Genomic DNA, 22,989 nt, shown 5'->3' on the forward strand with positions numbered 1-22,989 from the left:
GGCTTATCTCGAGAATGGTCATTTTGATCTGAAAAAGTCGGAAATCCGCCGATCGGCGGAAAATTCTCATCCCTGAATGATCAAAAAGTAATACATGCATGAACTGGGATTCAACAGCCAGTGACTGAGACAAGCTGGAGGATCCTGATAGAACGAGACCCTCTGCCACGGCCGAACGTGAGCAATGAGATGGGGGCGGCATAGCTCGGGCGCCAATTTCCGCATCTGTTTCACTAATCAGCTGGGACTGCACTTTGGTTCTAATTAGAAAAAAAAAAAATCCATCTGCTTTCTGGTGTAAATACATTTCTTTAGCACATTTCCAACCCATGTTGTAAGAAAACACTTGATCATAGACAATTGTCAATGATTTTGTCTTAAGACTTCAGTCGGTGGCTGAGTACTGTATGAGTATGTCTCGTGGCACATAGGCTCCCCCTAGAGGTACTGAATTTAACTTCAAATTCTGCATAATGTTACAGCAGCTCAATTTGTTGCGTCAAGTTTAGTAGCATTTAAATTTTAAAGACAAGAAACTGGCGATTAACTCTTTAGAACTGTTTGTTTCCAATTTTTAACTCTAACGTACATTTGAACTGAATCATTAACACAGTGGCTTACAATTATTTTAAAGATACTTTTTAGGAATGTGATACGGTGCTACTTGGAGCGCCAAATATTTTATAAGGTGGTACTTGGTGTAAAAACTGGCAACCACTGACCTACGGCAACCCATTCATGGGCTGGGTGGCAATTTTTTGCCTTATTGAGATAAAAGTCTCTTAACAGGCCACAATCAAGGAAATAACACTTTTTTGTTTATAGTTAAGTTATGTGATAATTTGAGGCAGCCATGTTGGGTCAGGAAGGAAAGGGAAATAACTTCGTGCTCACTTTGACTGATGAGTCATCCTCTCCTGATACCAAATTATGGCTTCAGATTAAAACACTTAAATATTTTGATATACTGAAGGATATAATGCGTGAAAATCATGACACCCCAAAAATGGGACACTGCCTTCGAACGGATTAAGACTGATATGATTTTGAGCATGATTGTTTATTCTTATTAACACAACAAGCTAAAAATGATTTGAAAAATAAAGGCTTATTGGACATTATACAAATTTCTGTGACACCGATCCCTCATGAGCAGTCATTTGCTTGACAAACAACTTAAATCCAGCTGGGCATGCAAAGAATGACAAACTTTAACAAAAACCATACTTAATGTCTCTTACTGCGTGTCCTATGTGCAATGCATACTTTGCCCTTCACACCGGAGCAATCAATAAAGAAGCAGAAGCTTCCAGCACAAGCGGAGCACATTCTGTACCTTCCTCCTGAAGACCGAGAAGGCCAGACCGCAGGACTTGCACACCAGGCTGGGACACCCTGAGCTAGTGGGCGGGTACGTGGAGTATCCGGCACTGGGGGCGAACCTGAAGGGCCCGGCACCGGCCCCAAAAGCTGCCTGCTGGCCTCTGACGGCTCCCGTGCCCATCACTTCATTCAGCAGACCGCAGCAGGAAGCCAAAACCGACGAAGCCCCTGCCTGACAGTCAAAAGGGAACTACTTTCAGTTCAGCTGATCTTTCAGTTTCCACATCCAAGGCGAGAACATCAACGGGTTCCTTTCAATATTATGAGTTTAGAAATTATATTGCTCGATGAAAACAGCAGCACAACTCGTGTTGTTCTTGTCTCACAAGAACAAATATGCACTCCTAGCGTTTGGCCTCACAAGGAAAGCAGCATCATTGACGCATTTCACATTTACACACAAAAGCGACGTGACTGACAGCAAGAAGACACAACCCCAGTGTCACTGACAAAATAACACCGTGTTCGCAACACTACATTCGCAAAGGTTAACATTAGGATCATTTCGCCACCGATAACAGAAGCTCGGGGTCCATTGCTCGTGTTGTCTGCATGCTAGCAAACGTCTACAAAGCAAAGAGAGCTGGCAATTCTACGGAGATTGTTGGAAAAGGACCTTCATTGCAGCTCCGGTATGTGTACAGAGAACTGGCACGTTGACAGTGTACTCATGGTAAGGTGGACGTCCCTCGGAAAGCTGCACAAACGTCAGACAACAACCACGGCGACGTCTGGCTGTGTGCGCCGATTACGGCTGATTACAGGAAAGCACATAGCTAGCCCAGTCACCGTTCTTCTTCGCGCTCAGCACCTGCGCGAAAAGACGACACGCGTCTTTATCGCCACCAACTGGTGGGAGTTCAAATCGCTGCTTAAAACGTGTCTAATAGGGTGAAAAAGCACATAACCCCAGGAAATTGACCAAGAGAAAAATATGTATTCAAGTATATGTGCGCCATCAGGTGCTGAATTCGAATTACTACCACGTATTTATTTAACCATCAAAATATTCAACGTACACTTTTCAGTTTAGAAGTTGCAATTTTTCAGCTGCCGGTTTCCAAACAAGAGAATAATTTGCAATTTGCAGATGAAAAAAAAAATTACCTCCTATGGTTATAAATCACTTATTCGGATTTTGAATCCGTCAAAAAATGGCACTGATCAAGATATTTGAAATTGATACATTTTGAATCGTAGTTTTATTACAAAGAACATTTTAAAAAGCCAGGTAAATAAAAATATGCACTTCCATTCATAAACAGTTTCACGCGCTTTAATGTAAAAAACATTTTTAAAATCTCTGATAGTAGTGATACCTTTGTGGACATTTTAAAAGTTGCCAGTGTCACCACTGTCAAAAACACACTGATCTTGAAAAAAAAAAAAAAAAAAAAGACTGGACAGCGCATACACATCAAGTGGTATGTCGTTTGGTTGAAAGCACCGGCCGCCATCTTGGTACTCCCAAAACGTGTGGAGGACATGGTTTACAGGTTGGATTATGGTGGGTCGTTGTAACATGAAGGATTTTTAATTCGATTTGGTAAACCAAACAAGGCTAAGTGCAAAGGAAAGATATATAACGTGACTAGCAAGAAACCTTGCATATTGCCTAGGGCCCGATTTCCGTGGCATGTTAACTTTTCCCAAAATACGCTGTGAAGCACTATCATCATAACATAGCAAAAAACTAGGCATTTTTTTTATCCTCAAAACATTCAATTTGAAGTCAATCAGTTAGATATATTTTGGAAAATAAGGACTCGCAATGGGAAAATACATGCTAAAGCCATTGTTAATTTGTTGACTCTGCGACGTCCTATTTCAGACAGAAAATTAAACTTGTTTCCTCGCATTTGAAAATCAAATTCAATTTGCAGAGTTCTGTATTACGAAATTGATCAAAAATTTTCACAGAAAATTTGTTTTCTTGCTTATCCACTGATGACGTTTTGGAAAATATTTCCATCACTTTTTTTGCGCAAAATCGTCAGCTTATAGAAGTGGAGCAGAGTGAACAACAACAACGGTAAACAAAACTTTTTTCAAGTGAATTAAGCTCATCAGAAAATAAAAAAAAGCCTTTACAAACAAACTTTAACAGTGTCAAAGTAACTCTTTCTAACTCACCTGTGGAATGTTTTCTCACATTCATGAAACTGCCGATTAACGCACTCACTGCACAGGTCGGCACGGTTGTTTTGGGAGTATCAACATGGCGGATGGCAACTTCAGTTTTGGTTGCCAATGAGCCATCCAGTCTTTTTTTTTTTTTTTTTGTAGATCAGTGCAAAAACAGCTTGTGGGCGTCCATTGCTGATGACGTCACCGACAGCTCCTATTTTGAATGTGCGCGTGAATTCAACGGAGGTGTCTTTATGTTGAGTTGACGATGGAAGCCTCGATGATGATCATGTATGAGGACGAATCCGTGTACATTCGCTACGGCAACGGTACGCAGCTCCAACTTTCGCCTTGCGGTAGCGAGTTCGTGCTGGTGAAAGCTGCGCTCGACTCTGGACTTCATCAGCTTCAGACTGCCGCGAGAGTGCGACAGAGGACGCGGTTCACTATCAGCGCTTATAAAGTATCGATATCTCCATTTAAAAACTGTTGCGTGTAGCTCGTGGGTTTGTTCGTTAAAGCGATGTCGGCCTTGCAGGAGTTGATCGTCGCTGCGCTGGCATTCAGGAATAAGTACGCCAGTCGACCATATCTGCCAGAGGAACTCACTTCTCCTGCTCACAAACAGGTACCAGTTGCTTGTGTCTCCTCATGCCTTCGACAAATCCAATCCTGCAGATTTCCCCCTGACAGGTTTTGTTTAGTATTACAGTAACTTGGAAGTGCAGTGGCCCAGCTGGTCCTCCTGTGAGGCAGAGTCGGGACCTGGAGGCGAAACCATCATCAAATCAGAGGACAAACGCGCTCATGTGACGCTGTCGCCCTCGGGCCAAGATTTTTTCGTGGAGTATGCGTGCAGGTTCAGCCAACCTCTCCGTCAGCAGCCACCAGGTTGGAGCAGGGACCCTGAAAGCATCGCGGACGGTCAAGAGCTGCATGCGAGCGCCTGGAACCGAAAGACCGCGGAAGGCCCGCAGATCCCCAGCGTTGAAATGGGAGATGTTCATCAAGCGGGAAGGAACAAGTCATGTTCCGCTCGGGTCGTCACTGACGAGGTTAAGGTACGGTTTAGTACCGCTGCCAAAGAGCTTCTCGGAAAAAAAAAAATCAACAAACATGAGGAATCCATTTTCTGACAATTTAACCTGTGCAGATTTTCATGGCCAGGATGATTGAGAAGTTCCACTCCCACATCTGTATGCATTTCCACCTCGATTTCACAATTCATAAATGTCGAAGGCTACATGTCGGTCTGCACTTTTATGAATGTTTTAGTGACATTGCAGTGGAGCACTGACCAAGAACAGTATTTTACCGGGGTTGTCTTTTCAGCCAGAGGACAAGTACCAGTCTGTCCCGCTGGTCCAGCATCATTCCTGTCTCGCAGTTGCCCCACCTTGGTGCTACCCGGTCTCCTTGGCTCGCCGTTACCGGGCATCCCGTCTCTGCGGTCCTCCTTGCGGAGAAGAGCGGACAGGACCGAAGGCTGAGCAAATTCTAAATGCGTCGGATTTAAATATCGAAGAGAGAAAGTTTGTCCTTCCTGAAGCGCTGCCACTCGTCTGCCCATCCCCTCACTTTCACAGGTTCATTTCAAAGCTCACTTGAATTTGACACTTTCAACCCACTTTTGTTGTCGTTGTACATCTTTTTGTTGTTTTTTTTCGTTTCTTTTTTTCCTGCTTTAAAGCTGGAAGTTTCAAGACCTTGTCGCCGAAAGCCAACCAGATCAAATCTCCCCAACAGAACTGGTGAAAGTCATGTGGCACCAAGGCGTGACATACAGGTCTGCATAAAATCAACGTTAGTGGATGAAAATGTACACTGACTGGACGCCTATGGAAGTAAATAAGTGCCACCAGGATTTTAATTTGAAATGTAAAGTGATCACATTTTCAATAGTTGCTACAATTCGCTGTCTAAAATTCCCCGTCTGTGCCACCGGGCAGAGTTACTTCAGGTCAGAACCGGACAGCCAGCCAATCCAGTTACGCTTTCTTCGTATGTGACGTCGCGTGACTAAGAAAGCGTAACAGCGATTGGCTGGGTGTTCAGTTCTGACCTGATGTAACCCTGCCTGGTGGCACAGACGGTGAATTTCAGACAACGAATTGTAGCCAGGTGAATTGTTAACATTAAAAGGTTAGACTGAAATACAACTACAGGGAGTCCTCGGTCTACGACCGAGATCCGTTCCTAGAGTAGCGACTTATCTCAAATTTCGACTTAAGTCGGATTCCGCCAATAAAGTCAGAATTTACATCAAAATACTTTGTATTAAAAAAAATACAATGAAATAAATAAAATGATGTACTTAGCATGACTGTTGAGTGGTGGATGGAGAAGAAGAAGGAGAGGGTGTGCTTAGCTACCACGAAGGAACCTGGTCCTCAATCCTCTCCATCTCGACAAGTATCAAAGAACCTTGTTTTGCGATCATTGTATCCGACTTAGGACCGGAACCCTTCACATGTGCTGAAATACGGGCTTTGTCTTTAATAATTGTCACCACATTCGACCGACTGAAGCTTTGGTGGTGTTGGCGTCTCTCCTTTCGCCAATCTTTTCATGATCTCGAGCTTTGTTTCCATGGTAATGGATTTTCTTTTGGCTGCAGAACCATTGCTAAAAGACACAGCTTTCTTCTTTGGGGCCACAATGTCGAAAAAGGAGGGCGAAAAATGCGAAGATACTCCCGGCGCACAAACATGGACAAGCATTACCCGGACAAAATGGGGGACGGACGTTGTAAAGTTCAAACGTGTTGGGTCGAGACCATCTTAACCCGAGGACTACCTGTATTGAAAATGTGATCACTTTACAATTTCAAATTCAAATCCTGGTGGCAATTATTTCCTTCCATAGATAGGCATCTATGGAAGTAAATAATTGCCAGTTGCCGGTTATTGTTTTTTTTTTCTTTCCCCTCACTTGATTTAATTCTGTTCCGATGCTGGCAAAATGATACTCCTCGGCTTTGCATTTGGGTCTGGCATTCTCAAATTTGATCAGTCTTGAAATTGCAGCTTCAGTGAGACGTTAAACACCTCCTCAACATTCGGGTTTTAACTTGAGTTTATTTATAGGACGAACTTCTCGCGTCAGCTATAACAACTGCCGGAACGTCTCTTGTGTAGGATCCTGGATCAAGATGTGTCGGTCATCGAAGTTTCTCCAGGGGACGGGTCTGTCATCCGATCTAATGGCGTTCTCAACACGTACTTTACTCATTACAAGCCCGAGTGCCAATCATCGCCGGCAAATGTCAGCCTTTCATCTTTTGATCCGTCTCAAATGTCCATTATTGACTTGCACGGGCTCTCCGGGCAGACACTCAAACCAAATTCCTTTTTCATCACCACAGGTCAAAGAGATCACATATCATGTAAATGGCCTCCCGCCTGACATACCTGGACAGGTGTACTCTATTTGCTCAGTTGTGAGTTGTGCAAGCAGGTAAGATGCAGCAGTCCAGTAAAGCCGTCGACTTGTTTCTACATCACAGCGCTGTTTTTTTTCAAAGGCTTCTCGCCAGATACGACAAGGCCAAAAAATGGAGTCTCCCCACTACAACAAGCTGCATGCCACAGGTGGAGATTGACTTTTACATCTTCTTCTTTCGGCTTGTCCCGTTAGGGGTCACCACAGCGTGTCATCTTTTCTCCATTGAAGCCTATCTCATGCATCCTCCTCACCAACCCCCACTGTCCTCACAACGTCCATCAACCTTTTCTTTGGTCTTCCTCTCGCTCTTTTGCCTGCCAGCTCTATCCTCAGCACCCTTCTGCCAATATACTCACTGTTTCGTCTCTCAACATGTCCAAACCATCGAAATCTACAATCTCGAACCTTGTCTCCAAAACATCCAACTTTGGTTGTCCCTCTAAGAAGCTCATTTCTAATCCTATCCAACCTGCTCACTCCAAGCAAGAACCTCAACATCTTCATTTCTGCCATCTCCAGTTCTTCTTCCTGTCTCTTCAGAGCCACCGTCTCTAATCCGTACATCATGGCCGGTCCCACCACTGTTTTATAAACTTTGCCCTTCATCCTAGCGAAGACTCTTGTGTCACATAGAACACCAGACACCTTCCGCCAACTGTTCCACCCCGCTTGGACCCGTTTCTTCACTTCCTTACCACACTCTCCATTGCTCTGTATTGTTGACCCCAAGTATTTGAAGTCGTCCACCCTCACCATCTCTTCTCCCTGGAGCTTCACTCCTCCTCCTCCGTCCCACACATTCAAGCACATATATTCTGTTTTACTTTGGCTAATCTTCATTGCTCTCCTTTCCAGTGCGTGCCTCCATCTTTCTAATTGTTCCTCTGCCTGCTCTCTGCTTTCACTGCAGATCACAATATCATCTGCGAACATCGTAGTCCAAGGGGATTCCAGTCTAACCTCATCTGTCTGCTTATCCATTACCACCGCAAACAGGAAGGGGCTCAGCATGGATCCCTGATGCAGTCCAACCTCTACCTTAAATTCTTCTGGCACACCTATGGCACATCTCACAGCTGTTCTGCTGCCCTCATACATGTCCTGAACTACTCTAACACATTTGTCCGCCACACCAGACTTGCGCATGCAGTACCACAGTTCCTCTCTTGGTACTCTGCCGTAGGCTTTCTCAAGGTCTACAAAGACACAATGTAGCGCCTTCTGACCTTCTCTGTACTTTTCCGCGAGCAACCTCAAGGCAAATAATGCATCTGTGGTACTCTTTCTCGGCATGAAACCATACTGTTGCTCGCAGTATTTACTTCCGTCCTGAGTCTAACCTCCACTACTCTTCCCCATAACTTCATTGTGTGGATCATCATCTTTATTCCTCTGTAGTTTCCATAGTTCTGAACATCGCCTTTGTTCTTAAAAATGGGGACTAGCACACTTTTCCTCCATTCTTTTGACTTTCACATGAATATGCATTGTCTCAACACATTTTCCTTTGTTTATAGCAAAATGTATTCAAAGCAACAACGGTTGATGCCCACGTGTCCCATCGTTCTCCTCCGGGACGGCATGAGAATGATCGAGAGACAGTCAAAAGTCGGTGAGTTCAATTTTGTTGTGTTTTCTGAATACAGTTGATGATTTGTTGACGTTTTTTTCTCATAAATCTCAGGTCAGATGTGGCTGCTGCAGAGCTTGCAAACATACAGCGATGTAACTGTATCCTTCAGCAATTAAATGTTATTATATACATATTACAATCAAATTCATAATGTCAGCTACAAAGGCTCGAACTTTACATCAGGGCAAATGTGGTCTTTAACATTGTGTCCGCAGCTGTTGTAGAAAACGGTGACATGTCAAGGGAGAAAGGATGTGCACCAAACGGTTTGGCAGGAATCACTTATGAGGAAGTTTGCGAAGGCAGCATTGCAGAAGCTCTTCAGAGGACATCCAAGGCCATAAAGGACATCGAAGAGTTCTTAACTGCAGCCAAAATGACCTGAAGAAAGATAGCATATAATATTTTGAAGAAGGCCGACATATTTTGATTGCTGGGAATTTTGTGCATGTGACTCAAATAATTACAATAAAGTATTGTATGTGTTATAGCATTGTTTACTTACCTATTTTCCCAGAATTGTAATGTTATGTTATGGGTATGTGAGCAATTTTCAGTCACCAGGTTCATGGTTCCTAAACTTTCTAATATGGAACACTAAGGCTGCCTCACATAATAGTAACAACTCAAAACCCGGCTTTCGTGGCTTCTTCATCTTTTTTTTTTAAGTACAATACGTGTTCTGTTCAGCGGAGTTATTTAAAATGAATAACTTCTACTTGAGTTGCTCATTCAAGTTAGTGCAACAAAGATCTTCCTTGGCTGTTTGTTTTTGTTCCCGTGTCGCAACCGTCAACTGCCACCAGGTCAGATTGGAATTCGCCGCTTCCGCGATGTTACAACTGGAAAGAAGCCGGTTCGGCTGATCTCAAATCTGTGAAACGTCTGTCGCGACAACAACCCCCGTTTCGTCTTTTCTCGCGAGAAACCACGAAGTTTCCGGTGTTGTGGATGTTCTTGGAAACATGGCGGCCAGCTTCCGCGGCCGTCCTATCCGGAGTCTTCGGATGCGAGGTAAGCATGCAGAACCCGACTCGGTGGCGTGTTTATTGTCGGGCTTTTGCAAATGTAGAGTTTCTGAGGCAGCCGAGGACCCGAGCGTCTCCATTCTCAGTGTTCGCTGTGTGCGTTTCTGACAGGTCGGAATGACAGCGGGGAAGAGAACGTACCGCTGGATCTAACCAGAGGTGAGCAAAAGGCAGCTTCACATCACACTGAAAGCAATTATTGTTTCAGCACGGATGTCTCTTATTTATTTGGAAACACAAGCCGCGAAAGGTGCGGCCCAGCAGACGGCACTCGGTATTTCCTTGTTCATGTCACCGAGTTTGTTTTTTTTTTTTTTTTTTCCCCGTCATTTTCGGGCAATATCATCGCGAGTCCCATCTTAATAACAGCCGCTCGCGTGCTAACTAACTAGCTGAGTTCGCGGTAGCTAGCTGCCACAGCTAACCACCCATGACGACACTCGGTTGTTTGGATCGGCGAGTGGGCAGCGGAGCTCGTTCTGAGGCCAAACGGGCAGAATTGCCGCTGCCACGCATTCGTCTGCCTTGGGAAATCTTGACAGTTGAGTAGCCTTGAAACATCACACAGTGTGGCAGGGATGATCTGCTTGCAGCGCTAAGACCGAGATCGTGCCCCGGTGCCCCCCAGATGGATTTCCATCGTTGCTGCATTCGCTCCGGTCGTCTCCGCTGTTCATTGGATCGTGGTTGTATTCAATTTTTTTTTTAATTAGCAAGCTTGCGACGGCATTGAAAGCGTGTTGCGTAAAATCTTTTCTCCCAGAATATTGAGAGCATGACTGGAATTTGTGGATGGACATGAGTTATTTCTGACCGGGTGGGGTAAATCTCCAACAGTGTGTCTACTGTAGGAGGGTCACTCTTTCATTGACTTTATTAGAAGTCTCAAAATCAAAATATAAACTAGACTGGGAAGCATGATTGGACAGATTGTACCTAATAATATAATGCTGCAAACTATCCAGGCTGTTGAGGATTTAACATGTTAACAAGTCAGCATGACAGTTGAAGCTTTTCTGTTTTCTGGGGGGGTGTCATCAGAAATTCAGAATCCGCTTTAATGGCCAACTATGTAACGACACACAGGGAATTTGTGACCGGCAATCGGTGCCGCCCTGATACAACAAGTCTCAGTTCTTTGCCAAAATCATTTATATACGAGGTAGTTAACATATTTTAGTGACAAAAAGAAATATGACAAAACAAACGTTCTGTTTCACTATATGTGACATCTCTAATGGAATTTATTGACTTATTCGATCATCTGTTTTCTTTGCCGCTTATCCTCACGAGGGTCACGGGGAGTGCCGGACCTTATCCCAGCTGTGCAGTTGGCGGGGTACACCCTGAACTGGTTGCCAGCCAATCGCAGGGCACATAAGAGACAAACCACACCTAGGGGGAATTTAGAGTCCCCAATGAATGGAAGCATGTCCTTGGGATGTGGGAGAAAACCGGAGTGCCCGGAGAAAACCCACGCAGGCTTGGGGAGAACATGCAAACTCCACACAGGCGGGGCCGGGATCGAACCCGGGTCGTCAGAACTGCGAGGCTGACGCTTTACCATGCCGCTCTTACTCGAACTATTTATTTACATATACATTAGTGTTTTGTTTTTTTTCAAACAAGAATTCGGTCCGCTCGTTTCAATGTATTAATAATTAATGATTAATTTCTAAAATCTGTTTCAACTTGCGACGGCCCATTAACTTTTTTTTTGTTTGATCATGAGATGGTGATCAAGCTGGAGTGAAAGTTGATTCATTTTAGGCCTTCTCTTATCAAATGTGATATTTTATGATATTGCTTGCACAGGGGATTGCCATTGTTTAGCATAGTTGTTCTCGTGTGGGTTCTCTCTTGGTACTCTCGCCCTACTGTCCCAGAGGATAGTTAATATTTGAATATTGTTTGAATTAAGGTGGCACGGTGGATCAGCTCGAAAGCGTTGCCCTCACAGTTCTGAGGTCGCCGGGTTCAATCCTGGACCCGCCTGTGTTGAGTTTGCATGTTCTCCTCCGTGCCTGTGTGGGTTTTCTCCGGGCAGACTGGTTTCTTCCCACACCCCAAAAACATGCAACAATAATTGGACACTCTAAATTGCGCCTAGGTGTGATTGTGAGTGTGGCTGTTTGTCTCAATGTGGCCTGCGATTGCCTGGCAACCAGTTCAGGGTATATCTTGCTTCCTGCCCGTTGACAGCTGGGATAGGCTCCGGCGCTCCCCGTGACCCTTGTGAGGATAGGCGGCTAAGAAGATGGATGGATGTTTGAATTGATAGCAGAGCAAGTTAATCTTGCAAAATAGATGAGGGGGGGGAAGGGGTCGCCCCAACAAGCACAGAGTTTTGGGAGTCTCGTTGCCCGCTTTGCTCCATATGCACATTGCGCTGTTTTTTTTATGATGATGATCCGAAATACTTGATAATTAGGCATTTATGTGCTCATTTTCCTTTCCTTGATTATGAGCCCAAATTGTGATTTGCGTGGCTTTTAAAGTGGCATTTTGCAGAAGTAAACACACTTTTTCCGCAGAAGTGAGAAGAATAATGACCTTTGTAACGAACGTGCATGCCGTTGTTTGTGTGTCGTAGGTAACTCCATGCATCGGTGTGTCACTTTTGCTGTATTTTGTTTAGTCGGTGGCTTGCTGTTCAATGTAGCTGCTGTTCATGTTTACAGTAACAGTCACCTAATACTAGTGTGAGTCGTTTTAAGGTCCAGTTTGTAAATGAAAGGGAATCTTTTTTTCTTTCTGAACAGTATTGTAAATGGGTTTACAAGGCGGATTGCCAGTCATATTGGAATACTTTCGCCAGGACGCACTATATGATCGCAGTTGGGCTAATTCCTTCTGGTTTTGTAGTATGTAGTATTTACCCTATTAAGTGTTTACAAAATCATTTTTGTACAGTATTTGAGGAAAATAAGAGATTTTCATCACAATTGAAAGACGTAATCACAGGAATACAGTATTATACTCTGAATTGGTGAATAGTCAAATGTAAGTACTCTTAAAAAAAGTGGTGGAATTCTAGTTTAATAGATGACTTTCTTGGAGGAGTGAACGTGAGTGTGAATTGTTTCTGACGCCGTGTCAGCCTTGCGATTGGCTGTTGATGAGACGAGAACATGATGTGCCTCAAGTCAGCTGGAAAATGTTGTAGCTCTGTGACCTTGAACAAGATAAGCGGTTTATAAAGGACAGCACATTTTGTCTTTTATACTGTAGAATTTTTTTTTTTGACAAATACAGGAACTGAACAACGACCAGTAGCTAATCAACATTAAGAATGAAGTTGTTAAATGAACTGAAAAATAAAAACACGTCCCCTATCAAGTTTACAATTATCCTGTCTAGACAATGTTTACTGTACACCTAATATTATTTTGACCAGATAAACCGACTTGCTTCCTACAACATACCCGACGCGTCCCTAAATGATAGTAGAAATGTGTTTGTATTGTAGTTAATTTTTCTTTTTCTTCCTTTCCTTTCCTGCAGAACCCCCAGAAAACTTCAGGGAAATACTTCAAAATGTGGCCAAACCACATGGAGTCAGTAACATGCGAAAACTTGGCCACCTGAACAACTTCGTCAAGGTAATATTGTTCAATTGTACAGTTTTCATCATTTTTATGAGCTGTGTTCACACCGCTGGGAATGTGTTATTAAAAACCACCGAGCGGCCAACCAGCCACAATTCGTGCACCATGATGCATTTTATTGGGGTCCATTTTTGAGTTTGTTTTTAATTGTTGGATGTCTAATCAGAAGAAGTTAATCTCACTTCTTAAAATAGAGCCTTAAAGCCCCACTGACATGGAATGCATGGTTTTTAGTATGTTATTAATGGAAAAAAAGGCAGCCGAAATGGACCCATCCGTTTTGTTTTGTTTTTTTTTTACCACAAAACATGATTTTGACGTATTTGGCTTTTTGTAACCGCCATGAAAATCCTCTCGATGGATTTGTTTTTGAGAAGAAGCAGGAAGTTACATACAGGGCAGTAGCGCACTCAAGCGGTCTCGTCTGTTTATACTAGTTTTACCTGCTGGAAGGTTGCTCATTGTTACTTCGTGTTAGCCAAAATGCCGGGTCGTTGTATTGCTGGATATTGCTCGAACACTCGGGAAAATAGATTCATTTTTCATACTTTACCAAAAGAACCGGTTCGTCTTGAAAAATGGATTGCACGGGTGCAAAGGACGAGAGCTTCGTGGGTTGCAAACGACAGGGTGGCTCATCTCAGCCGCGCGGAGGTGGATCAGACGGGGAGGTGGTTTGTCCGCGGCGTCGTAGTCACTCGCAGGCGGTGTTGTTTCTATCACCGCCGCGCGGAGGGGGATCAGACGGAGAGGCAGTTTGGCTGCCGCGGCGTCGTCGTCGTCACTCGCGGGCTACGTTGTTTTTATCACTGCCGCGAGGTGGTTGATCAGACAGGGAGGTGGTTTGGTGATCCGCATATCATCTAAATATGGCTCAAAACGATAGGGTAATATTGCCCCTCGGTTGTGAGATGTTCTCTTCTTCAAAAAGAGCTTCTGTGTCAGAAGGGGCGTGTTCGTCTCCCATAGTAGGTGCCACAACGTGTTTTCAATGGCGAATGTCCGGGGTGACGTCACGGACAGTAGATGCAGCCAATATGGCGACAGCTTGGATGTCGATTGACACTTCCGGAACTTTGCGCATGGATGACGCTCTCTCCGCTCAAATTCATTTTTTCGTGTAGACATTGAAGTGAATAATTTTATATGTATTTTTCATGACAATATCTATTTTAGAATGTTTATAGGGATGACACTTGGGCTTTAAAGATGCACCAATTCATTTAGCGTTCTTGATTTAACTCAGGTTTTCATTATTTTAATATTTCATTTATTAAACACATCCTCAAGCATTTTTGTTAGTCTAAGATAAATACAATAACAATAACAGAGGGGCAGAGTTAAGGAGGACAGTGACAAATGTCTTGTTGAATTGGTAAAACAGACCAATTGATCAATCCAGGAATAGATTTGTTTTCAAATATTTTTTGATATACTTTGATTGCGTGAGTTTCAAAGCTCATTGGGTGTCATTTGGAGGCATATTGTGACTGATATCCAGCCCGTAATGTCCAAGTGAGTTTCTGACTTGTTTGACTGCAACTGATAGACGTACCAGTACTTAATTCTCCTGTTTACTACAAGCTGGGGACATCCTCGATATCCTTGCAAGTGCTTCGGTTGCTTCTGATTCCTTAAAAGGTTTGGAGGATGGTGAGGGTGACCTAATCCCACCGGAGAATGTCAGTTGTCCCTTTTGCCGTCTGTTCTCCCCTCCTCCCGCTAGCTTAGGTTCTGAGATCAGCAGTACTTCAAAACAACATCCTCCTCAACACTTTTCAACGGCTCATTCTATACTGCAACATCTGTCTTGTTGTTTCTCGTGTAGACTGTGGTGCTACTTCTGCTTTAGGTCATTCCTTTTGGGATCCAAAGAGCAGTTTCGCTACCTTTCTTACTCACTCCGCTACCTTCCCTGTTAGTGCTACCCCATGACACTGACCTGACATTGCTGGATGCCTCACGGTCCAGTATGCCTGGTTGCCTTCTTTATCTCATGTAGGCACAAAATTCAAACCTCCTGTTGTTGAACAGTTGAAGGTGGAAAATTATGACTGTTTGGAACAACGGGTGACACGTCTGAAATCAACTGAAGTAGTGACCAGTGTGTGGGTGACCAGTTTTCACGGGTCGGCGGCTGCTTTTGCCACGATTCCAAATTTGAATTGCTGCTGACTGATCTTGCTACCTCACAGATGTAACAGCCCAAAATCATGAATTTTAACATAAGAGGGACCCAGCCACCCCGTGGACACTGCTGCACTCAAAATTTGTACCAATACACCACATACAGTATAAACCGCTTTACTATATTTAACTGTACCGTAATTCCCGGCCTACAGAGCGCACCTGGTTGTAAGCCTCACAGAGTACATTTGTAAAGAAAATACCATTTGGTACATACATACCCCGCAGCTGTGTAAAAGCTGCAAGTGCCCACATTGAAATTCACATTCAAACACATATTTGCAAAGATGGTACACAGAAATAATTTAACGCTAGCACCAAGCTAAAGCTAGTGCTAACGCTGGTGCCACACTAGCGCTAACAGGGCCAGTTCAAATAAAACTTACCGGTAAATATCACTGAGACACACCAGTAACACAGCAGTAACACGCTAGCACAGCGCTTGCGCAGCGATAACAGGGCTCGTAAAAGTCAGTTCCTCGGCAGATATATTCCACCGGTCTCACTCTTACCTTTTCCGCTCCAGTGCCCCCTTGCGGCCGTCAGAAAAAATGCACAAATTAGCCACATCACCGCATAAACCGCAGGGTTGAAAGCGTGCAAAAAAAGTCGCGGCTTGTAAGCCGGAAAGTACAGTATTTGTATTTTCATATTTCCCTGTGGCTCCAAGCATAGCACACAGTCTGCATAAGGGCAGTCACTTAATGGGGTGATTTATCACTGCCAACAACCTCTTAAAATAACCCCACACACTCCTTTTATACTTGCCCGTTTCCTCTGTCAGATATTCTGGTTTCTTCCTTGACAATCGTGCCATGTTTTTGTGGATCGGTGCTCCATGTGTTGGTATGCGATGAAGAGGCACTTCCTGCAATCTTTACTGCGATGGTCCAGTTCATTTGTGTCAGCTGCATTGTTCGGTGTGAGGTAGAACATGGGCGTGGCTTGGAAGAGGAGGTGATCAGTTCTGGGGATATCATTTAAAAAATGTGAACAGATGAAATAAAATTTCGTGTGAACTTCAAGCAACATGGCTCAAGGGCCTGTAGTAGGATTGTTTGGTTTAGCCAAAGTTCTGCACTCTCCTGCGTGGCATCTAAGTTCTGCCAAGTTTCATATTCGCAACTAACCAAGTACATTTGAAACACACAATTGGATAGATACACTAACACTGCCATTGCACCATGTTGCCTCTTTACCTTTGTGATGAAAAGATTCAGTTATCTATCGGCAAAGCGCATTGTTGCAAAGAATTGCGACTACCTTGGTGTTTAGTGTTCATGAATTTCTTAATGCACTTAAGCAGTGAATTTTTCAAGTCAATGCTAAATGGATAGGGCTGCTTATTTTGAACAGAGCCATTCTCATTAAAAAAAATGTTTCTGTTGCAGCTGCTATGCAGCGTTGGACATCATGAGGAAATCTTTGGGTTTACATACGAAGAAATCATTGTTTGGTAAGTGCTGTTTGTGTAAATTCAATGAATGAGAATTACTGCATCCAAAAGACATTATTCAGACACAACAAATTATGATATTACTGTAATTCCCGGCCAACAGAGCACACCTGGTTATAAGCCTCGGTACACAGAGTTTAACGCTAACACCTAGCGTTACACAGAAAGAATTTAATGCTAGCGCCTTACCGCTAGCACCAGGTGCCCTAACGCTAGCGCCGCATCACCGCATAAGCCGGAGGGTTGAAAGCGCGTGAAAAAAGTCGTAGTTTGTCGGCCGGAAATTACGGTATATTGGATGGATTCATTTTGAAATGTGATGACATTTTACATTTCTCGGTTGATATGTAACATTTGAAACTGTTCAGATGTATGAATTTGTTTTTCTACTGTTTCTCTCCCATTGGCCCTCATTTGAATGCACATGGTAAACCCCTAGTCTGCGACTAGCATTACTAAACGAGGCTAAGGAAGTGCGTGCTGCTGGATTGCGGGCACTCCGCTACCTCATCCGTGACACCATTGTGCTGCAGAAAGTCCTCAAACTGCAGGTGGACTATTTGATAGCCAGGTAAAACTGCTGGGGAAAAAAAGGAAAAACCTTTGTCAATGCCCCCTACCCCCATCAAGGGTTCTGTTCAAATGAATGTTTTCCCCTATGCTTGTCTGTGCTAAAAGATATAATGTGTATTTAGGTGCATTGACATCCAGCAAAGCAACGAAGGGGAAAGGACTCAGGCTCTGAGACTAGTCCGTAAGGTAGATACACTTTTCCTCCGCTCTTATTAATCACGTTGCTTGAGGAATGCGTCTCTTGCAATGGCTATAAATTCCTCTGCCATATTACTATCACAAAGATCATTGAGTTCGCAGCGGTGTCATCCAGTGTGTGGATGGTCTGCGCAACTCTCCAGTCAAGGCTATTTATAGCTTTTTCAGTCCTTTACTGTAAACCTTGTTCACACATACACGGTTGCACACAAACACACAGAAAGAGGCTCTGTTCTTAAGAAGGAGCGATCGACCAAGCCCGCAACTTGGTGTACAATCCCCTCCAAAACTATTAGAACAATGAGGCCAATCCCTTTATTTTTGCTAGAGATTGAAAATATTTGGGTTGCATCAAAATGTGGCTCAAAAAAGCAACGTGAGTGGGTCACAACCTTAAAGAGTAAGGAAAGCACTTTTTCACAGGGACAACATGTGAACTCCACACAGGCAGGGCTGGGTTTTGAACCCCGGTCCTTAGAACTATGGGGCACATGTGCCAACCACCCAAAAAAAAAATTCTCACTATGATGGCATAGAAATTATTTTTGGTCATACTAATTGACCTAAAACGGGAAAGGTTTAGTCTGATTTCATGTTAGACAAAAAAAAAACATTTAAATATTTTTAGATACCCGAGGAGTGCCAGTATTTTTGAGCACGACTGTATTACTTACATATATACCTTTACTATTTTGGGAAAATAGTGAAAAGGCTACCATGTACATTGTTGGTCCGACCTATTGGACAGACTGCCTTCCTTTTCTTGTCGTCTATAGATCATCACTGTCAATGCAATGCTTTTCCCCACCTCTGTTGCAAACTCCATTATTGCCGTGGGAACTGACGGACTACAAGAGAGGGACCGAATGGTCCGTGCAGCCATCGCAATTGTCTGCGAGCTTGGTGAGCCTTATCATTACACAGTGATGCCTCGGTTCTCGACCACAATCCGTTCCAGAAAACGGTTCGAGAAGTGATTTGTTCGAAAACCGAATCGATGTTTCCCATTACAATGAATGGAAAAAGAAATAATGCGTTCCAAGCCTAAAAAAATTTGGATTTTTGAAGCATTTTTTTAACTTTTCCTGATAATAAACTGCATAGTAGAAATACTTGTATAGTTTAAATACTTTATATAATAACATCTTTGAAGAAATCTATTTATTTTTTGCTTAAAATGTATGCTTTAGTAGTAGAGTATGCTAGGCTGGGAGTGCATTGCTGTATCTGTAGCAACTCGGCCCTCAGCCTTGTAAACTTTTTTTTATTAACAAAAGTGCAGAATAACTTTAAACAAGCATCTTGCCTTCTTTGGAGCCATGATTGGGGATTATTACGGTAGTACTCGATAAGAAGAAAAACAACACATTCTTCTACCGGGACACGTCTGTGTACAGAGGCTGTTACACAGAATAACAAAAGTGCGCTAGTTGCGCCGCGCGTGTTATGTCATTTCTGTTTTTTTTTGGGGGGGGGGGGCGTTCAAATTGACATGAACAAAATGCAACTGGTTGCGCCGCGCGCATTCTATTATTTCCGGGTTTTTTTGGGGTGTGGGAATTCACAACAAAGCGTGTTGTGGGTCAGCGGGTCTGGCCACGTGCAATATGTTATTTCCGGGTTTTTTTCGGCGGCGAGGGAATTCACAACAAAGCGCGTCTGGGACAGCTGTTCTGGCTGCGTGCAATACGGGGACGTTCATGTACCGATTTTCGTTCAAAAACAGAAGCAAAAAAAAAATCTTGAAATTTTCGTTCAAAAAACGAGTTGTTCCAAAACGGGGACGTTCAAGAACTGAGGTTTTACTGTATTTTATATTATGAAATTGATTGTTAGCAGACCAAGCTTAAATAAACCATCAATAAAAGCTATTTATGTCTGAAATTTGTGTTTAAATGGGAGGGCTACCAGTGATGGAAGGACCTATCCTATGTTTGCCCTCTTTTTCTTTGTTGTCTCTGCAGCCCTGAAAAACCCAGAGGTCGTCGCTAAACGGGGAGGCCTCAGCACTATCTTGAAGAGTGTGATTGACTGTCAGCTGAGCCGCATCAATGAAGCTCTAATCACCACCATCCTCCATCTTCTCAACCACCCACGTACCCGTCAGTACGTGCGCATCGATGTAGAATTAGAGGTACAGGCGCGCACTCCCGCATGCACACCCTTTTGAGTAAGTGAATCAACCTGTATGGTGGGTGTCATTATTAGCAGTCGAAGCCTGGCCCTTTCTTTCCTATCTTGCTTTTATTACCGTAATTCCCGGCCGACAGAACACACCTGGTTATAATCCACACCCAGTACATTTGCAAAGGAAATACCATTTGGTACATACATAGGTCGCACCTGTGTAAAAGCCACAAGAGCCCACATTGAAACCACATTGAAGCACGAGATATTTTTCAAAGAAAGAAGATAGACAGAAAGAGTTTTCAAAGTTTTAATGCCTTAGCTTAGTTTAACATAGGAACAACACGGTAGCATGAATAGGTCTGGTTAAAAAAAAAACAAAAAAAAACGCAGCAGGTACACAGTAGCAACACAGTAGCACAGCACTAACAGGGCCGATTGATTAAAAAACATATCGAAATCACTGAGACGCGGCAGTTACACAGCAGCAACACGCTAGTGCGGCGCTAACGCTAGCGCGCCGCTAACAGAGCCGGTTAAAAAAAAATATATATTTATGTAAGAAAAAAAACTACTGCCAGCTACTAGTATTTGATTCATGCCGTCTTATGTTGAATGTGGCCTGGGATATAATAAAAAACACAAATGCCACATTATCATCACAAAGTGATCCAGTAATGACTGGAAAAGTAAGTCAGGACCGTTGATGTCATTCATGGCTTGGATTGATGTAAAAAATATTCAATATAATCCATGATGCCGCAACAAACTACTGGAAGCGCCTGCCAAAAATAAATAAATAAAAAATAATTAACACGTGACAGACCCTACAGATGACGTTTTTGAAGTACCGTAATTTCCGGCCTACAGAGCGCACCTGGTTATAAGCCTCACCGAGTACATTTGTAAAGGAAATACCATTTGGTACATACATGGGCCGCACCCCGTGTAAAAGCCACAAGTGCCCACATTGAAACCGATATTGAATCGCGAGATATATACAAAGAAAGACGGTACAAAGCCCCGCGGCGCTAACTCTAGCACCATGCCACCAGGACCGGTTGAAAAAAAAAAAAAAAACATACTTTTAAAAATCACTGAGACACGGCAGTAACACGCTAGAGCGGCGCAAACAGGGGCGGAGCGGTAAAAGTCACTTCCCCGGCACATACAGTATATTTGGTCTCACTCTTACCTTTTCCGCTCGAGTGCCCCCTTGCGGTCGTTAGAAAAAATGCACAAATTAGCCGCATCACCGCATAAACCGCAGGGTTGAAAGCGTGTGGAAAAAAGTCGCGGCTTATTGGCTGGAAATTACGGTAATTACCCTCAGTGTTTTGCCATGGCCTCATTTTTTTTAAACAGGCAAAAAGTTGGCTCAAAGGTTCCCACCACCTCTATCACACGAGCCACATGGATGTCATACGATCTGAGTCAAAGGTTAATTAAACTGCCAGAGGATTAATATGAACTTTTGAGTGAGATTGTGTATGTCTGAGAACAAGTAAACAATTATGAAGTTGGTTGAGTCTGAGCAAGCCTGCATCATCTTTTACACTTGTCTTGTGTCTGTATGTGTTCTGTTCTCCAGCAAATCCTCGCGCCATTCACAGATTTTCACTATCGTCACAATGCAGATATGGCTGAAGGGCAACTCAAGTGAGTGAGCGTGTGTTTGTGGTTTGAAAAAGAAACGAAAACGTTTGTCATGTGACATTTGGTAAACACCGCAAACATTGAAGGCTTGGTTGGCTATCTTTGTCATCTGGCCTTCGGGTCTGTCCTGTTACCTCCTGAATGACTGACTTGAGGATATCAATTGTGTTTAATAATAAGAGATTAGTTTTTGACAGAGGAAAAAAAAAATCCTTGTTCTGTTTTTAATAGGGGTGTGTTTTCATTTTCACAGAGAGGACAAAGAGGCACGCTTCTTATCAAGTAAAATGGCCATAGTGGCAGCTTTCCGCTCTTGGTCCGGTAAGGCCTGAAGCTAAAATTCAGTTTCCCTGTTTTAGACTTTCTGATTTAAATTTTATTTGGGTTTTTTTGTTTTTTTCCTTGTAGGGATCATCAACCTATGCAAGGTTGGAAATTCTGGAATCCAATCTTTAATTGGTTTACTTTGCATACCAAATATGGAAGTTAGGGTGAGTGTTATTCATGTAAATAATCTGATTTGTTGAAAATCAAATGAAAAAAGATTAGAGTGCAATGTGTGACATTCCTGTATATTGTACAGTGTGAGGTTTTATGCTGGAAGACAACCAAAACATTTGGAGATCACGGAAGATCAGCAAATGTTTGCTTATGGAAATTAATACACGCTTTCCTGTCTCATGGACTGAAATGAACTTGACATTGTTCGGAGAAATTCAGTGTAACATTGCTGTGCATATTTTAAGCATGAAGATGATGATGATGATGATGGTGGTGGTGCCTGAGCTGTCAACCATATTGGACAACCCCGCCCACCCCCTCCAGTACACACTAACAACGCTCTAACACTGGACAACTTTTATTAACACTGCGGCGGCAAGATTGCGCTTCTCTTTCTTTCCTGCCTGCAGCTGAATATACACCCGAAACATTGGATAGATTGCATCGTTTACGCACAAACAGAAGTTCAGGTTTTTATTTTTTACGGTGTGCTTCTCGGGTGAATGTGTTCACTGATGGAGATTCCACAATGAGAAGCACTGTGTCAACTCTGGCCCGCTCTGCGCTGTGTTGATGCGAATGTATGTTATGTTAACGTGCTTGAGAATACACAATGGCTACATTTCCTGTCCTCCTTGCACACAAGTTCTTTATTTCCTGTATCCGTTATTGCTCCCGAGATGATGCAAGTTTCCCCATCGGGACGAATAAAGGTTATTTTATTTGTCTTTTCATTTTACAACTTTTTCTGTACAGAAAGGCTTGTTGGAGGTGTTATATGAGATCTTTAGACTCCCTGTGCCCATCATGACTCAAGACTTCACTGAGGCTCTTTTAAGTGTTGGTAAGTAATTACTTTTATTTTCCTTAGAGGTTTTACAGTTACCGTAATTCCTGGTTACAAGCCTCACCGGGTACATTTGTAAATAGGAAAAAAGGAAATACCATTTGGTACATACATACGCCGCAGCTGTGTAAAAGCCGCAAGTGCCCACATTGACACGCTCATTCAAACACGAGATATTTACAAAGTTTAACGCTAGCGCCGCGCTAGTGCTTTCGCTAACA

At 43.2% G+C, this 22,989-nt stretch overlaps 3 protein-coding genes across 11 annotated transcripts in view; 2 read left to right on the top strand and 1 right to left on the bottom strand.

Moving 5' to 3' along the window:
* Positions 1-2,193, bottom strand: part of LOC133499769 (E3 ubiquitin-protein ligase RNF34-like) — a 13,899-nt gene extending 11,706 nt beyond the window's left edge. For 6 of the 7 annotated variants that reach the window (XR_009794732.1, XR_009794730.1, XR_009794729.1 and 3 more), the window contains exons 1-2: positions 2,000-2,189; positions 1,337-1,555 (exon numbers count right to left, since the gene is read on the bottom strand). Coding sequence is in view for 3 of the 7 variants with exons in the window: in XM_061818101.1 (XP_061674085.1) it covers positions 1,337-1,555; positions 2,000-2,005 (225 nt within the window). In the remaining 4 variants the exon portion in view is untranslated. Of the gene's footprint in view, positions 1-1,336; positions 1,556-1,999 lie in introns of all 7 variants that reach the window. The other variant, XM_061818098.1, reaches the window with a different exon arrangement.
* Positions 2,194-3,672: 1,479 nt separating this feature from the next.
* Positions 3,673-9,057, top strand: c4h5orf34 (chromosome 4 C5orf34 homolog). The gene is made up of 11 exons (XM_061818097.1): positions 3,673-3,973; positions 4,049-4,138; positions 4,215-4,571; positions 4,843-5,096; positions 5,201-5,296; positions 6,648-6,774; positions 6,875-6,966; positions 7,034-7,100; positions 8,472-8,566; positions 8,639-8,685; positions 8,803-9,057. The coding sequence occupies exons 1-11, from the start codon at positions 3,779-3,781 to the stop codon at positions 8,970-8,972; spliced, it is 1,590 nt and encodes a 529-aa protein (XP_061674081.1). The 5' UTR covers positions 3,673-3,778; the 3' UTR covers positions 8,973-9,057.
* A 388-nt stretch (positions 9,058-9,445) lies between these two features.
* The window catches only part of LOC133499765 (rapamycin-insensitive companion of mTOR-like), a 32,521-nt gene continuing 18,977 nt past the window's right edge, over positions 9,446-22,989 (top strand). For 2 of the 3 annotated variants that reach the window (XM_061818091.1, XM_061818092.1), the window contains exons 1-12: positions 9,446-9,601; positions 9,727-9,774; positions 13,120-13,217; positions 16,802-16,866; positions 17,306-17,437; positions 17,562-17,625; positions 18,414-18,540; positions 19,602-19,771; positions 21,356-21,423; positions 21,674-21,741; positions 21,829-21,911; positions 22,678-22,765. In XM_061818091.1, the coding sequence (XP_061674075.1) occupies positions 9,553-9,601; positions 9,727-9,774; positions 13,120-13,217; positions 16,802-16,866; positions 17,306-17,437; positions 17,562-17,625; positions 18,414-18,540; positions 19,602-19,771; positions 21,356-21,423; positions 21,674-21,741; positions 21,829-21,911; positions 22,678-22,765 (1,060 nt within the window). In that variant the 5' untranslated portion in view covers positions 9,446-9,552. Of the gene's footprint in view, positions 9,602-9,726; positions 9,775-10,035; positions 10,157-13,119; positions 13,218-16,801; positions 16,867-17,305; positions 17,438-17,561; positions 17,626-18,413; positions 18,541-19,601; positions 19,772-21,355; positions 21,424-21,673; positions 21,742-21,828; positions 21,912-22,677; positions 22,766-22,989 lie in introns of those variants that run through there. The other variant, XM_061818093.1, reaches the window with a different exon arrangement.

This window comes from Syngnathoides biaculeatus, chromosome 4 (assembly GCF_019802595.1).
Source record: "Syngnathoides biaculeatus isolate LvHL_M chromosome 4, ASM1980259v1, whole genome shotgun sequence".
NCBI lineage: Eukaryota > Metazoa > Chordata > Actinopteri > Syngnathiformes > Syngnathidae > Syngnathoides > Syngnathoides biaculeatus.

Excerpts from the sequence above, each read along its gene's own strand:
- c4h5orf34 (XM_061818097.1), top strand. The coding sequence starts at position 3,779 with ATGGAAGCCTCGATGATGATCATGTATGAGGACGAATCCGTGTACATT. Across the intron at positions 4,572-4,842 it reads TCGTCACTGACGAGGTTAAG|CCAGAGGACAAGTACCAGTC; the intron begins GTACGGTTTAGT and ends TTGTCTTTTCAG. Across the intron at positions 7,101-8,471 it reads CAACAAGCTGCATGCCACAG|CAAAATGTATTCAAAGCAAC; the intron begins GTGGAGATTGAC and ends CTTTGTTTATAG.